The sequence below is a fragment of the Lactuca serriola genome, chromosome 7 (assembly GCF_051521515.1).
Source record: "Lactuca serriola cultivar US96UC23 chromosome 7, Lser_US96UC23_V15, whole genome shotgun sequence".
NCBI lineage: Eukaryota > Viridiplantae > Streptophyta > Magnoliopsida > Asterales > Asteraceae > Lactuca > Lactuca serriola.
The window spans coordinates 161,104,776-161,122,550 of record NC_136414.1 but is presented as its reverse complement, the minus strand read 5'-3'; the positions used below and the strand labels follow the sequence as shown (position 1 = coordinate 161,122,550).

Below are 17,775 nucleotides of genomic sequence, written 5' to 3'. Positions count from 1 at the left end.
AAAAAAAAAAGTTTTGGACCGGGATAAACTTGTTACTTACAAAAAGTTAAATTGAGTTTTTCATGATAGATTTTTAAATAAATGTCGGTGAAAATAAATATAAAAAAGTAGGTAGTATTTTATAAATTAACCTTTGGAGGTATCCTAAGAGGAAGAAGTTAACAAAACAATTCATATTTACAAATCAAACAAAGCAAAAAATTCATGGCTTTTAACAATTAAAGTACACTAAAATACAACTAAAAATGAAAAAGTATCCACAACCAAACATACAAATACCTACCCACACCTTAAAAAGTTAACAAAGACACCCTTCTAGTTCCAAAACACACACTTACAATCCCTCTATATCTACACAACATTAAACATTAATTATTAAAAAAACATAATCCAAAAAAAAAAACTCATTAACATACCACCTCTAATATTAGAACCCCAAGATTTTAATTTCCACCATAGTCCTTTGTAGTAACTCACTAAAAACTTGTTAGAACTTTCGTGTGGTACAACACAATGCCAAATTACAATTTTGCCCTCCCCTCACTTCATTCCAACCGAGCTCACTTCATTCCAACCGAGGACGGGTTTCCGGCGACTGTAGGAGGTGGCGGTGGCGGTGGCGTTGGTGCCATCGTCATGGGTCTTGAAGGTGGCGGTCTTTGATGCGGAGTCATGGTCATGGGATTCGTCATTGGATTTGGATTTGGAGGTCTTTGTGTTGGATTTGGAAATGACATTCCTGCCCTTGGTGGTTGTGGGATGGGCCTAGCGGCGGCAGTGGTGGATGACATCCCCAAACGGGCGGCAATTATTTGGGCCCGTTCATGGTACAGTCTTTGCTTTGACCGTTCTAATTGATCCCTTGCCCGTGCCACCACACCATCCATTTCCGTGAAGAAAGCCAACTTCGTTTCCAATTTCTGCAACTGCAATGTAAAAAGACGTAAATGCCCTTCTTATCCTTACTATTGAACAAAAATGGAATCACAAAAGAACATCTGTTGTCCTATGTTTGACATGCATTGGACTCAGACTGAAGGTCAAATTAGAAACTTGTGTGTCTGTAAAAAGACATAAATGCCCTCATCATTGAAAATACCCAATTTACCTGTTTTTCTATCAACGACGTGGCAAGTTTCCGAATCTGGTCTTCTTCCTGGTCTGCAAGTAATTTTGCCTTGACTGCTGCAGCTGAGATGGCAGTGACAGCTGCGCGTGTCATGTTATGGATATTTTGGTCATTTTTAGTTTCTGCCTCTGGTGCTTGTTTCTTCTTCACATTCTTACACTCTTTTGCTTCTGCCTCCCCTACATCATAAATGAACATTGCCAATCAATTAAAAATTAAAATAATCATTGTAACTTTTCAAAAAATCAAATACCTGAATTTTCTGTGTTTTCAGCCATTGAAGTATTATCATTATTAGGTTCATGAGGCTCCTCTGTCTTCTCTGACATCTCCTCATCTTTTGGAACACTCTCACCAGAATCTTCAGACACTTTTTTAGAACTTGAAGAATTCTCAGCTTCAGATTTTTGCTCATTACTTTCTTCAACAGCAACCGATTCCTTACCTTCCTTACCTTTCTTTCTTCGTGTATTCTTTCCTTTTTTGGAAACCACCACTTCTGTTGTAACCCCTTCATCTTCCTTTTTTTCATCAGCAACCACCAACTCCTTATCTTTTTCAGTTCCATTTATACCCTCCTTGTCAGAATCGTTCTTTTCTTTCAAATCCTCTTGCTCCACCGCTTCCTCTACATCATCTCTGCATAATATTATAACCTTTTAATGTCGGTTCGCATTTGTAAAAAGTTTTATTAAATGGAAAATTACGGAAATGCCCTTTTGACCTCTCGGTTTCTTCTGGTTTCTTCTTCTCATCAACAGGATCTTCGATAATGAATGAATGTCTTGCAGACAGTTGCAAGCCAGTGGCCCCACTTGACACGGATTTCAAGGAATTTCGGGCTGTTGCTGTTGCAATGTTGGGGTCCACTAACCGAGTTAAAAATGCTGCCTGAAAAAATAAAAATCAGTTTTAATATGTTACATAAATTAAAAATTGTAATTCAGTATTTTTATATAATGATAAATATGTGAGATTTGTTACTTGTAAATTATTTGTAAACCGTATTTGCATGTGTTATAATACTAGTAATTAATTAAAATGTGTTTTTTTATTTAATAAAATGGTTGTTTTGATAATATGATAACTGATTTGAAGTTAATTATATTTGAATAATGAATTAATTTTGGTTATAATTGCCTAAAAATATGACTTATAAAGCTATTGTAATAAAAAAATATGCAAGTCAAATCTGTAAAAAGCTAATATTACAAAGGGTATTTTTGGAAAACTATAAAACTTTAGAAACAAGAATAACTTACCATTGCCATGACAGGGTTACCAGCATCAGCAAAAGAAAGCTTCTCATCAATGGAAGGAAGAGACCCCACAACCTCAAAAGCTTCTCTCAATGCTTTCAATGCAACATCCACACCATTTTCTTGATTATCTTTCAAATTCCCAGGAATCACTGATTCCGAAACCTCCATTGGAGAGGAATCATCAGGAGGCGAATCATCATTCTCCACCAATGCTTTTGACTCCTCGGTTTCTTTCACATCAACAGAATCACTGATTCCATCCACATCACCTTCCATTTTCTCATCATTTTCATCAACTTCTTTCTTTTCTTCATTCTCATTACAACTTTCATCTTTCTTCAAATCCTTCTCTTTATGACTTGAATCATCATCTTCTTCATCATCACAATCGCGAAAAGTGTCTTCAATTGGCATTTGAACAAAGTGTAGAATACATTGAGCTTTGGTTTTTGTGGCCACATGTTCAGCAATCTCATTCCAGTTTTCACTAAAGAGTTCCAAAGCTTCTAGAAGGAGTAGTGTCTCTTGATCTGTCCATTTCCCACTACTTGTAACAGCAGCATCAGCAGGCTCCATGAGAATGAAATCAGATGGTGACATGTCGGAATCAAACTTTCCAGCATTGAAGCATTCAGTACATAAGTCATAATCTGCCTGCCTAACAGAATTTGGTCAACAAAAAGCACATAACTATGATAATAATAACATAAAGATGATGAAATTACAATTATTACAATTGATATAAAAAAATGTTAAAGAAACAACAGACCTGTTTCTGACAATGGTAACGTTTTCTAGAGCAATCAGCTGCACATGAATTACAGTGATACTCAACAGAAGGTCCTTCAGGCTGCAATGATTCATCAGCTATCATGGTCTCTGGCAACCTGGATGTGACAGCTGGCGTTGCAAAACTACTCCTTGGGACAGCTGGCGTACACAATTGCTCCACCTCAAACTCGTATAACTTTTGTAATAATGAATTTACTTTCTCAGCTTTTTCAGTTTCTTCAGATTCTTCAGCATCAGCCATGGAGGTAGGGAGATCTGTCTCAGGGAATGGGTGATAATTGATCAAACCCCAATAGTCTAGAAACTCCATTACTTCTTTCTTGGCATCCAATTCTCCAACTGAGATTTCAGAAAGATCTTTTTCTTCTAATTGGGTATTGGGATTTGCATGGAATTTTTTCATAATGGAGTTACGTATCGCCATGTAGATTTCAGGAGTCCGATTCTCCAACTTTCCATTGAAGAAAGAAGGCAATGCTCTCTCCTCTAATGGATGAAGTTTTGTCCATGAGAACCAACCTATAAAAGTCTTTGCGTGTCAGTTTGCAGTATGTGTATGACAATCTGTATGGATTAAGTCTATGTATTTCCTTTGGGAATTAGGAATATTTCCATGCTGCAATGCTATTCTTAATAACAATAAAGTGAACTGGAATGTCTATAAAAAAATAAAGTATCCAACAGCTTAAAGAATCCAAGTTCCCAAAATGGTTATTAATTGACAATGTCCAATACAGAAAGTCCCAAGACTACATTGATTCCAGTATGTACCAAAGAAGAGCCTGATTTTGCATATCCTATTTGCTAATTCTAACAAATTAAATTATAGATTTAGAGTGAACATATCTAAGCAGCATGTCCAATACTAATGCCAAAAGATAACATGTTCATGCCCTTAATCCATAAAAAAAGTTATCTCTATTCTCTACTGGTTGCCAGATAAAGGTTGTTAATGGCAACAAAAACGTTTTTCTCAACTCAAGTATGACTATATCTCCGAGTTAAGATGTCTATGCAAAGAAGTTCAATTCATGATTTTGTAGGATGGCCTGAATAAGATAAAGCTTGGTATATTACGATAACAATACCTATATATCCGTCCTGAAATATCTCGGTTTATCTTTCATATCAAGGTTCGTAAATTCGAAAATCATGATCATAATGCTGCATCATTTTGTATCTACTGAATCTAAGAAACACAATATTTCCTGCAACTTCGACTATAACTTGGGCAGATCATGCATGTTTAAAATTTAACAAAGCAAAGGCAATAACATTTAGCTGCAAACAAACTACGCATGCACACAAAGGAATACGATGATAAGTGATTTGAACAAGCTACATTTACTTACCAGAAGAAATTGGTGCAACATGCGCATTAGCATCACGCGACTTTAAGTCTTCATATTCAGCTTCTATCTTCAATTCCAACGCCTCCCAAGCTTCTTTCCTAGCAATCAACTCCTCCTCCACCTTCGCCGCCACCGGCGTGGACAACATTGAGCCTTCTCCTTCGCCATTTACAATCACCGCGTCCCAAAATGCCGTGGAATCGGTGTAATTTGGTTGTAGGCGAGCTCTGGTGCACGGTCCATTGTGGATCGGAGGGAACAGTACCGGGGAGGGTTTCTCTCGTGTTTGACGCTTCGAAGACGACGGAGGCGGAGTAGATGTGATGCTGTTGCTAATATTCGAGGCTTTCCTCTTCAGCCCTCCGCCTCTTCTCCTTGAAGATGGTGGCTCCGCCGACGATTGTAGTGCCGTTTCGGTGGCGGTCGCCGGTGAATTGTGCTTTTCTTCCATATTTAGGGCTTGTTTGGGAACGCACACTGAAGACTCGTCTTCGAAGATCTACACTACCAACATTTCCTTTTGATGAATTATTCTGTATATCGCGGCTCAGAATTGTTAAGGTGTTCTTGGGTAATCTGTACCTTTAATAGTATCTTGATCCGACGGTAATAAGAAAATCTGAATAAAAGCTATAGTGAATTACAAGAATGCTTTCTACGTTTCTTTGTTTTTCAGTTTTGGGACCTAAGCTTTTATTTTTACAATTTTGGTCGTTAATGTGTATTTTTCTTTCAATTTTGGGATCTTTGATTTTTCCCATTAAAAGTATCCATATGAGATTTTTCACCACTATAAGGTCCTAAAACGGATCTTTACCAATGATCAAACAAACAAACAATCAGTAGAAACAAGAATATGAGTAGAAGAAGAGAAATCAAGCTTGCACACGTTTATTACTGAACAACGTCTGGTACAACTCGATATACTAGGCCGTGAACTCTGTGGCATCAACAACCAATAATGACCTAAACAACCTCTGTTTATAGTGGACTTGGGCCGGAAACTGGGTTTACGGCCGTAAACTCACTACAGGGTCGTAAACTTCACTAACAACCTACTAAACCACAATAAAGACTCAAAAGAACTATTACAATGAAAGCCTAGACCAAACCACTAACTGGACCCTTCAATCTCCCCCTTGGTTTGGTGTTACCTTGAGCTCAGTCTTTGTCGACCACCATCACATCTGACTTCCCCATTGCTCTGTTCCACATCCGTTTGTTAATGATATCAATAACCATAGTCGTATATTCTTTGGCAGCTGGCTCAAAGATGCCTTTTGCAACTTTGATCTGATGATGGCTCAGCTGATGTATATCCCATTTCCCAAACTGAAGCAGGTCTCTTTTGTCATATAAGCAAATGCATCCTTTTTCAAGCTTTATGACAGCAGAGGTTGTAGTTTCATCAAACACCCAGTACACCATGGACCGTAGAGATCCATTTGGATGATTATGGAGAATAGGAACTTGCTTTACTTGATTGGTAGCAGGCCACATCACAGATCGAAGAGGTTGATTGGTTTTGGGATCAATTACACTTGGGTATACTTTAATAATCGACTCTACAGTCTTCATTGAAGGAAAACCCTTAAGCACTTGATCTTCCAAGAAATGCTTGAACTGTGTATCCTTGGGATTTTGAGATGGATTTGCAAAATGAGCCTTTGACAACTCTGAAAGATCAACCCTGGTCCGGGAGTTGAAGTCATGAACATCTTTATATAGTTCAGTGTTGCCACTCTTCCGTCTCACGATCCACATGTTTAAAGTGTCGTGAAATCCCCATGAGATGATCCCTGACCTGTCACCATATACATTTCTAAAGCGATTTTCTCCAAGATCTGTAAAAGTGATGGTGGGCTGATCCACAGGAGCATTTTGATCCGAGCTCCTTTTGAACAAAAATTGACCCTTCTCGGCAGATTCGGCCAGTTTGGCACGTTTTAAGGCCACAACACTCGGAGCTTGATCTGGCACCTCCTCAAATCGATCTACAACACGATATGTTTGAGCAGATGTCACAATGGGGTGAGCTTGAATGTGCAGATTGATCCTTGACTCATCAGCAAATGTCTTGAACTTGTCACCAAGTTCCTATTCTAGCTTTTTCTTTAAATCAAAGTAGCTTGAAGTGAGGAGATTAAAGTGATCTTGGAGGTCAAAAATCTGCTTAGTCTTCAAAGTTTTGTCCTTTTCAAGATCAGAAACTTGAATCTTCAGCTTGGCATTTTCGCTCAAAAGATAAGTAACTTGGATATTGAGCTCAATGTTCTTTTGATCAAGCACATTCATTTTCTTCTGAAGCTCATCAATGGTTGGATTATCTTCTCCTGAATGACCTTCTCTAACAGAAATTCCTTTAGCTCTGGGAGAAGGCATTGAGCTTTGTTCCTGAGCTAAATGCATGGCGAGCCTCATAGAGGCAGCATCATGATCTGGCCTGGGAGGAGAAAATTATGCTTGAACAGAAGATCCACCAGCCTCAAAGGTGGTGCTAGGACCTTCACAAAAAGGTTCTGATGAGACAATGGCAGGAGTGGTTGTTGGTGGAATTGGGAGGCCTTGAAATATATCATAATCCAGAAATCATTGTCTAGGATCACGTCTTCTTCTTTTGGAGGAGGTTGTGAGATATGGGTTGTTGTATTTGATGGGTTTTGGACATAAGAACTTTACCTATGTTCACATACAACCCTATAGCTTGGATCTAGGTTTCACTAATTGAACATGCAACATATCCAAGACTTTCATGGCTAGATCTAATGTAAACTAATAATCAAAACATATGAAAACAGATCTAGTATAATACCTTGAGTTACTTGCTTGAAAACCTTCTTCTTCTTGGAGCTTAGAGTCACAAATGTCACTCCTCTAATGGCTTACAAACACCAAATAGCAAGAAGATGATTTGAGAGATATGAGGAAGAGGGAAATCGATTCTAGGGTTACTCCAATCACAAGGGTGCTGATTTCCTCAACCCTATGGGTCTATTTATACTGTGAGCTCCTAAGGTTTCACCTTAAAACCCTAATTTGATAACTTAGCCTCAAAGCAATCCAAATCCTCTTCTAGATCGGGCCTTGGACGATTTCTAGGTGATCCACATCCCTAAAATCGTCCAACCCATATCCATAAGGGTTCTTGGCTCAAAATACAACTTTCATACATTTGACAGTTTATACCCCTTTATTCAATTAATCTCTTTAAGTCACCAAATTAATTCCTAATTAATTTATGACTTATATTAATCAAATAATATTATCATTCTTTTAACATATTATTCTTATAATACATTAATAATAATATCACTTCTCTCTAAATCACCCTGTCAAGTTGCCATGGTGAAGGCAACCTAAAAGGACCATGCATAACCAGGTCAAGTACTTACCAAATATAGTTACAGCCTTAGACACTAATCTAACAGTCTCCCACTTGGATAAGTCTAGTAACTATAAACGCAAACACAATCCGATTAGCAATCGTAGCTCTCAAAGACGCTGTCAACTCTGATCTTATCAATAACCTGTCCTTTAGATAAGGGATCGTACAGTCCTCTGTTTTGATATCGTGCAGACAATTTCATGAGACATTGTCATACTCATTGTCCAGCAACTATCTTCTCGATCTCAAATTTATTTGACATAGAACTTAATTGAACACATCAATTCAGTCTTGACCGGGCCCGACACATAAGTCAAATCAAATCATCGAGCGGTCGTGATATCGCTTTTACCCTCTTAGGATAAAAGTAACAGATAAACTTCGACTTATATGCATTTACTTATTGACTAATCAACTATACACAACAATGCGCTTTATGACATCAATTTACTGAGGCGGTTTCGCATTATCAGTGTACAACTAATTAGTAAATAATAAACCATATATCTAGGTTTTAAGACCATATGATATTATCGTCTTGCAATCACTCCAAAGTGATCCCAGCAAGCGCGGGTTTATTCCAATGCTCAAAACTTGTTCATAAGCACTCATGAACGTTGCAGCAACCCTTTGCTATGTCTAATACCATTTAGACAATCTACACACCAATTCATGACAATCTTCATTCATACCTACTTCCAACATATGAACGATTGTGGACTGTTTGAATAATTCGATTATTCTTAATAAACTCAATTATTCTGGAAGTCAAAACATGCAAAGTGAAACAATAGCTAAATAATTAACATAAGACAGTGACATTACTTATAAATAATACTCCTTTATTTAATCATCAAATGTCAATTACATTTATCTATTACACGTTTCTAATACTATCTAATCTAAATTAATATCATCCTTCAGCCCAATACTCCTAGCATGCTGCAAGTGCTTAACCCTGCTCAGTCCCTTCGTAAGCGGATCTGCTGGGTTATCTTCTGATGATATCCTCTTAACCACGAGGTGTCCTTCTTCTACTCGATGCCTAATAATGTGATATTTTCTGTCGATATGCCGAGATCTACCATGATCCCTCGGTTCCTTGGTCAAGGCAACCGCTCCTTCATTATCACAGAAAATTTCCATGGGCTCCTTTATGGCAGACACAACTCCAAGATCACCAATGAAGTTCTTCAACCATATTGCCTCCTTTGAAACTTCGCTCGCTTCAATGTACTCTGATTCGCACATTGAATCAGCTACAGTTTCCTATTTGGAACTTTTCCAAGTTACTGCTCCTCCATTAAGGGTAAAGACCCATCCCGACTGCGAACGGTAGTTGTCTCTGTCGGTCTAGAAACTGGCGTCACTGTACCCTCGCACCTTCAATTCATCACTCCCTCCGAGGACTAGAAACCATTCTTTGGTCCTCCGAAGGTACTTAAGGATGTTCTTGACCGCAATCCAATGCGCTCTACCATGATTCCCTTGATATCTACTGACCATGCTCAAAGCAAAGGCCACGTCAGGACGAGTACAAGTCATAGCGTACATGATCGAGCCAACTGTGGAAGCGTAAGGTACTCGGCTCATCTCAGCTATCTCGGCTTCGGTACTCGGACTTTGAGTCTTACTCAACTTGGTATTACTCTGTATCGGTAGTTGATGTGCACAAAAGTACCCACTAATTTTAATATTTATAACCTAACAAACTTAGACTATCTATGCACTTATAGGCAGTGTACCTAGTCAGATTACAGTATAGCTTAGGTAAGTCGGGTGTCGATCACAGGGAACGGTGTTACTAATTAATTTACTTGCTATTACATTAACCTATTTTATTAACAAATTTAATAAAGGGTTTTATCTAGTTTTACAAGATCAGATGGACTTAAATCAAATTCAATAAATAAAAACACACTCTTGTTTAGTTTGAATCCACTTCTCCCTTATAGCTAGCTAACAATTACGGATTACTAAGTTGGTTTTCAATTATATTAGTAATTTAGTTCTATCTTACCAATACTTAACTAGTTTATGTCAAACCATATATGTTCACACATAATTAAACACAGAACTAATTATAGATATAAATATGCTATGTAAGATTTGTTGTATAAACGCAATTACGATCACAATTTACGTTCTCTAGCACAGCTAAACTTTATTTATTCTAATTACTAACTAAGATTAGTCAATCCTAGCTCTAACAATTCAATGTTCACTAAATTATTAGGTAAACAGGTTCATGCAGTTTAATGGTCACTAAGCTACACAGAACATGCAATTAAGCAATTAGATAAACAAATATTAACATGCTAGGTTATACAAATCAAACACAAGCAAATTTTTACCAACTAAACTCAATCCATAATCATATAACTATTCATAAGTTTAAAGCTTCATCTAGCTAAACAAGAGTAGCTAGATTCAGCTGCTCATCATAGTAATTAAACTAACACAGCTAAAACTAATGAAAGACATGCTCTAAAAATAAACCTTTACTTCTTTTGGTGTTGGAAACCCTCTTCCAGAACCTTTCCTTCGCTCTGAAACGTCTTCTGGAAGTCCTTCTTTCTGCCCAAAAGTGTCTCTATTCGTAAAGGTCAAGGATTTATATAGTTGCTGATATCCATAAATTCACGTCGTGAATAATCATAAATTCACGTCGTGAGTCTTAGATAACCGTGCCCTTCAAGGATTCCTTCACCCGCGTACATATCTTCTAGAACCAACGATTCACGTCGTGAATCCTTTAGGTCTCACGTCGTGAATAATCTTTTTCCAGATTTTCTTCACTTTTACTCGTTTGATTCCCAAAGTTTCTTTCTTTAACACTTTCAGTCCATTTTTCTTCAAAATGTCTTCTTTTTGGCTGTAAACAACATTTAAGCTCATAAGTACCATTATTCTAAACAAATTACCGATTTTTTAATAAAAATGTACTTAAATATTGCCTAAAAATAAGTATAAATATGACAATATCAGTAGTTCTCCCTTCTTAGAGTTTTCCATACTAAAACGTTTTAGTACTTTATCTAAGTAAGTATTCTGACTAAGTCCTATTAGTCTCTTACTTCTTTCTCTCACTATCCTTATTCCCAAAATATAAGAAGCTACTCCGAGGTCCTTCATAGCGAAGCACTTCCCGAGCCAGGACTTTACCTCCTGCAGAGTCGGGACATCGTTTCCTATGAGCAGTATGTCATCGACATACAAAACAAGAAAGCTAACTATGCTCCCACTGGCTTTGACATATACACATGATTCATCTTCGCTCCATACAAATCCAAACTCTTTGACTTTTTCATCAAAGTAAAGATTCCATCTGCGAGACGCTAGTTTAAGTCCATAAATGGACTTCTCAAGCTTGCACACTCTATTTGGATGCTTCGGATCGACAAAACCTTCTGGCTGAGCCATGTAAACATCCTCAGCCAGCTTCCCATTAAGGAAAGCGGTCTTGACATCCATTTTCCATATCTCATAATCATGAAATGCAACAATGGCTAGCATCACCCTAATAGATTTTATCTTCACAACTGGTGAGAAGGTCTCATCATAGTCAACTCCGGGAGTTTGAGTAAAGCCCTTCACCACCAATCGCGCCTTGTACATGTGCACATTCCCATCCATGTCGGTCTTCTTCTTGAAGATCCATTTGCACCCAACCGTCTTACGTCAGGGCATATTGTCAACCAAATTCCAAACTTGGTTGTCATATATAGACTGAATCTCGCTGTCCATTGCCTCGTTCCATTTTGCAGACTCCGAGCCTGCCATGGCTTCCTTATAGCAATTAGGTTCATCTAGATTTATTAGTGTACTATCACTAATATACGTGTCCCCTTCGGTAGTAATACGAAAACCATACAACTGGGGTTGAACTCTAACTCTTTCGGAACGTCTAAGAGATAATGACTCGTCAATTGGTTCAACCGGAGTTTCCTCCTCGGGTTGAGCGCCAGCGGTAGAGGTTCCTTCATCACTCGGCTCTTGAATCTCTTCAAGATCGATCTGACTCCCACTGTCTCCTTGGCTTATGAGTTCTCTCTCTCTCGGAAAATCCATCTCCTCACAACGAAGACAACATTGTCACTCGGTCTATAGAAGAGATATCCAAAGGATTTCTGCGGGTAGCCGATGAAAATACATCGCTCACTACGAGGTTCGAGCTTGTCTTGAGTTTCTCGTCTTACGAAAACTTCACAACCCCAAGCCTTGATATGTGCCAACGAGGGAGCTTTCCCTGTCCACATCTCGTGAGGTGTTTTGGCAACCTTCTTTGTAGGGACTCGGTTAAGGATATGGGCGGCAGTCTCTAAGGCATACCCCCAAAATGAGATAGGTAGTGAAGCACGACTCATCATAGAACGAACCATGTCCAACAAGGTTCGATTGCGCCTTTCTGCCACACCATTTAACTGCGGTGTCCTAGGTGGCGTCAATTGCGAAACTATTCCACATTCCTTGAGATAGTCTTGGAATTCAAGACTTAGGTACTCTCCTCCTCGATCGGATCGAAGCATCTTGATTTTCTGCCCAATTGATTCTCCACTTCATTCTTGAACTCTTTGAACTTTTCAAACGTTTCAGACTTGTGCTTGATTAAGTAAATATACCCATATCTACTATAATCATCGGTGAAAGTCACGTAGAAGCGGTTTCCATCCTTTGTGGTGGATCTAAAGGGCCCACATACATCGGTATGTATGAGATTCAATAAATCCTCACCCCTCTCACAAGTTCCAGTGAAGGGTGACTTGGTCATCTTTCCAAGTAAACAAGATTCGCACGTGTCATCTTCCCTAAGGTCGAATGACTCCAACACTCCATCATTTTGGAGTTGGGCTATGCGCTTCTTGTTGACATGTCCAAGACGACAATGCCATAAAGATGCTTTATCCATACTATTGGAAGAATCTATACACAACACATCATTTCCTAGGTTATCTACAACCATAACAGTTTCATAAATTCCATTACAAGGCATTGCTTCAAAGTATAAAACACCATTTAGATAAGCATAAATAGAACCATTCATATTATTAAACGAATATCTAAATCCTTGTTTAAACAAACCATGAAATGAAATGATGTTTCTTGCCATATTTGGCGAGTAGCAACAATTATTTAAATCTAAACCTAATCCATTACTAAGCACTAAAGAATACACTCTAATCTTGGTAACAGGCAACGATCTTCTGTTCCCCATGATTAGATTTACTCTTCCTTGCTCCGCATCTCTATCTCTTCTTAGTCCCTGCAAATTAGATTAGATATGGTAACCACATCCTGTATCAAGAACCCAAGAAATAGTATGAGGTGAATTACTAGATTTAATTGTGTATATACCTGCAAAAGATGGTTTGATCTTTCCATCCTTGATGGCTTGCAGATATTCCGGGAAGCTTCTCTTCCAATGCCCTATCTTGTGGCAATGATGGCACTTTGCCTTCTTCGGGTTAAGGTTGGGCTTAACGGGATCAACTTTGGTCCCACTAGAAGAGAAACCATCTTGGGACTTTCCCTTGCGGTGGTTCTTTAACGGAGCCTTCCTCTTCTTACCCCTTCCCTGCCCTATAGCTAAAATAGGAGCAGTGGTTGGTGTGGGAGTTGGTGCAACAGACTTGTCCTTTAGGTTGCTCTCAGCAGTCCTTGGAGTTTGCTTAGGGTGACCTCTTCCTTGTTCATATAGTAGGTCATCCTAAATTGGTTGTAGCATGAAGGCAAGGAATGAAGAACAATGTCGATGGCCAAATCCTCCCTAAAGTTAAAATTTAACTTGTGAAGACGATCAACATATCGTTGCATCTTTTGCAAGTGCACAGTCAATGATTCTCCATTTCCCATCTTAGCGGTGATCATGTTGGTGATGATCTCATAGCACTCTTGCGTCGCGCTTTGGTGGTACCTCTCCATTAAGTCTTGACGCATTTCATACGGATACATGTCCTCATAGGACTTTTGGAATTCTTGGTTCATAGTGGCTATCATGATGCAATGGACCTTTGTTGCATCACGTTCGTGTGTCTCAAAGACAGTCATCTCTTCGAGAGTAGCGATTTCCGGGTTGACCTTCTCGAGCTTTTCGTCGTGGACATACTGTTTGTCCTCGTAGTGTGCAATGGTGCGAATGTATCTTATCCATTCGCTAAAGTTCGTACCATCGAAGGTCACCTTTTGACAAAGACTCATTAACGTGAATGAGTTAGCAGCAGCGTTGTTTGTGTTCGACATCTACAAATAGAAAGGACAAAGTTTGATTAGAATTTGGATCCCTAATTAAACACCCAAAATGAAAAATTAGGGCTAGGACCCAACAACATTATTCACATATTAGAAAAGGGATGCCGTAATCCAATCATGCAAATAATTTGGAGGTAAGTGAATGACGATTCACTAATTCTTCACCACGAAAACATAACCTTAAGTTTTATTGAGAATTCCTAGATTTTAGAGATTCATTGAACTCTTCAATGTCATGTTTAAATCTCGATATGCCCCTCTAGTTTGTGACTGGGATACCAAGGATCACAAAGCGGGTGTGAATTACCATGCAAATCTACATGGTGCCTTCATTGTTACAATCATCTATTCGATGTGCCGGTAAACCACACACACTCCATCAAACTATCATAAACAATGAATCACCCTTTGCCACCTTTGCTTAGAACCAGTTAGTGTGCCGGTAAAGCACACACGCTCCACTAACTTCTTAGCAAGGGTGCAAAGTGCAATTTCATGGGATTGCATCAATTCACTTTTCCTAAAGTAACTAAGATTGAGAATTTTATAAAATAGTTTAGTTACTTTATATGTTCATTATACTTATTAATGAGGAGAGAGAGTTGCACTATCCTACCCGTTCGGCTAACGACCCTCCACCGGTCAAGCAAGTGGTGGGTGAGAGTGTACACCCATTAAGCGTCATTTTATAGGCAGCAACCTTATACCCACCTTATAGACCGACTTCGTGAATGAGGCCTACTAGCGGTAAGACTAGCATTTTAATTTTACTTATATATTTATTAAGCTTTTAATAATATAATAGTATAGGTTTGAATTTTAAACTTGTAAAACTCTAGGGGTTGAAATTTAAATTCTTCTAAATTAAACTATTAATCACAAAATTCAAATTTCAAAACTTCGGGATAGAAATTGAACTTTTCAAACAATAGGGATCAAATAACAAATAATTCAAATTAAACAATTAATTTCATAATTATCTATATTTGACCTAATCCAATTTTAGTCATTAGATAATTACCAAATAATCTTAAATAGTCCAATATTTATCATATAAATAATTAATATTTAAAAGATTTGAAATTATCTATATTTATGTCAAGGATAATCATTAAATTAAGTTAAAATTCGGATTTTTACATAATAAAGCGATTTAGGTATCAATCCAAGACAAAACAACAACAAAATCCCGAGTTATCCTCTGTCTGACGCTCGGACTCGCCGAGTCAAGCTTTGGACTTGCCGAGTAGGGCCAACTCGCTGAGTCCAAACACTGACTCGCCGAGTTGGGTCGACAGAGGGCAAAAAAAAAAAACGATTTTCAGCAAGTAAAACAGTTAAGCATCATATTCAATTGAAACCAATCATGGCTCTGATGCCCCTGATGGGTTTTGGACATAAGAACTTTACCTATGTGCACATACAACCCTATAGCTTGGATCTAGGTTTCACTAATTGAACATGCAACATATCCAAGACTTTCGTGGCTAGATCTAATGTAAACTAATAATCAAAACATATGAAAACAGATCTAGAATAATACCTTGAGTTACTTGCTTGAAAACCTTCTTCTTCTCGGAGCTTAAAGTCACAAATGTCACTCCTCTAATGACTTACAAACACCAACTAGCAAGAAGATGATTTGAGAGAGATGAGGAAGAGGGAAATCGGCTTTAGGGTTACTCCAATCACAAGGGTGCCGATTTCCTCAACCCTATGGGTCTATTTATACTGTGAGCTCCTAGGGTTTCGCCTTAAAACCCTAATTGGATAACTTAGCCTCAAAGCAATCCAAATCCTCTTCTAGATAGGGCCTTGGACGATTTCTAGGTGATCCACATCCCTAAATTCGTCCAACCCATATCCATAAGGGTTCTTGGCTCAAAATACAACTTTCATACATTTGACAGTTTATACCCCTTTATTCAATTAATCTCTTTAAGTCGCCAAATTAATTCCTAATTAATTTATGACTTATATTAATCAAATAATATTATCATTCTTTTAACATATTATTCTTATAATACATTAATAATAATATAACTTCTCTCTAAATCACCCTGTCAAGTTGCCATGGTGAAGGCAACCCAAAAGGACCATGCATAACCAGGTCAAGTACTTACCAAATATAGTTACAACCTTAGACACTAATCCAACAGTATTATCACTCTGAAGTGGTTCGTGGTAGGTAAAACAATATCAAGGGGAGGAATCCCTGACACCGTCACCATAGGAGTTGTCGTTTCAACCACTTGTTCGGTAGTAAGAGGCGTTGACTTGAGAACATCATCGGAGTCCCGTATCTCCGTTGCTGGATGAACAACATCATTGATATTGTCAAGTAGCGAGTTGAGATTATCATTTGACAAGAAATCTTCGTTACTTCCTATCACACCCTGAAAACCGAAGGCGGAAACATTTCCGGGGTTGACTCCATGTTGAGTATCAAATCCAATGCACATAGTAAGTAAAGTAAAACAACCATTACATTACATAAGAAAAGTTTTACAGTTGTTTCAAAAGTAAAGTCGTACAGTTGTGATACATAGTATATATATATATATATATATATATATATATATATATATATATATATATATATATATATGAACAAAATGAAACGGGTCTTCTGAGCATTCCATCTTCAAGCAAAAAGAATCTTCGGTACCTGTTCTAACGTTGACCTGAGAACACAAGCGGTTTTGAAAATCAGCATGACACTGGTTAGTTCATAAGTAGTTTTGTTTTGTGAAAATGTACATGTTTCCTTTCTGTTTCTGAAAATGTAACACACGCCAAGAAAATCTCACATTTTCTTAAAAGTTGATTATTGTTTCACAATTTCAAAGTATAGTAGGTTTGTACACTGAAAACACGTTCCTTATGTGAAAAATGTATGGTTTGATTATCCGGTTTGTTAAACTGTTCTGTTTGAGTTCCTATGTATCCCCAGGAAAGTCCCATACTTTCCCGATTGTGAGTTATCATTTGTAAAAGATGTAATGTTATCTGTTTTGTTACACTTTTCTAGTTAAATATATGATCCCCAGGAAGGCCCCATGCTCTCTTGAATGTTGGTTTTCAATGTAAAAGATGTATTCATGTTAGACCTGGTTATGTACAAGGTTTCCCAGGAAAGTCCCATACTTTCCTGAATGCTGGTTATCAATGTAAAAGATGTATAAGTTATTCATTATGACTATAAGTAAATCTCTGTTATCCTAATTGCGAGTTCCATAACCATACTAGAGACTGAACCTGTGGCAATAAGTAGTCCACAACCTTATGACTTTCGTCACCCTTGAACCATTTCGGTTCGGCTGTAGCTAGCAGCCAGGTATGGGGTAGTCAGCCCCGTATAGATCTATACACTCAAGTCATGCTCTCTAAATCCCAGAGATTCTGGTTACGGGTGTAGTCCTCCACTCGCGTATCTCTGTGGAGTGTTCGCCGAGGACGTGTCTCCAATCATACAGGAATAACAAATTTACTAGTAATAATATGATAACCCTCCATTCGCGTATCTATGTGGAATGTTACCGAGGACAAGACAGTGTACAAGTTATATTGTTCATGTGTTCTAATGTCACGCTTTTAACTGATAAA

At 38.0% G+C, this 17,775-nt stretch overlaps 1 protein-coding gene across 1 annotated transcript; it reads right to left on the bottom strand.

Moving 5' to 3' along the window:
- Positions 1-191: 191 nt before the first annotated feature.
- CHB3 (DNA-binding family protein) lies at positions 192-5,045 on the bottom strand. Its single transcript, XM_079008659.1, has 7 exons — positions 4,536-5,045; positions 3,161-3,702; positions 2,392-3,045; positions 1,854-2,020; positions 1,383-1,768; positions 1,109-1,308; positions 192-926 (listed from the first exon to the last, which is right to left on the bottom strand). Exons 1-7 carry the CDS (start codon positions 4,984-4,986, stop codon positions 561-563), a joined length of 2,766 nt encoding a protein of 921 aa, XP_078864785.1. The 5' UTR covers positions 4,987-5,045; the 3' UTR covers positions 192-560.
- Between the last annotated feature and the right edge of the window lie 12,730 nt (positions 5,046-17,775).

Excerpts from the sequence above, each read along its gene's own strand:
- CHB3 (XM_079008659.1), bottom strand. The coding sequence starts at position 4,986 with ATGGAAGAAAAGCACAATTCACCGGCGACCGCCACCGAAACGGCACTA. Across the intron at positions 3,703-4,535 it reads TGTTGCACCAATTTCTTCTG|GTTGGTTCTCATGGACAAAA; the intron begins GTAAGTAAATGT and ends AGACTTTTATAG. Across the intron at positions 1,769-1,853 it reads AAACCAGAAGAAACCGAGAG|AGATGATGTAGAGGAAGCGG; the intron begins GTCAAAAGGGCA and ends AATATTATGCAG.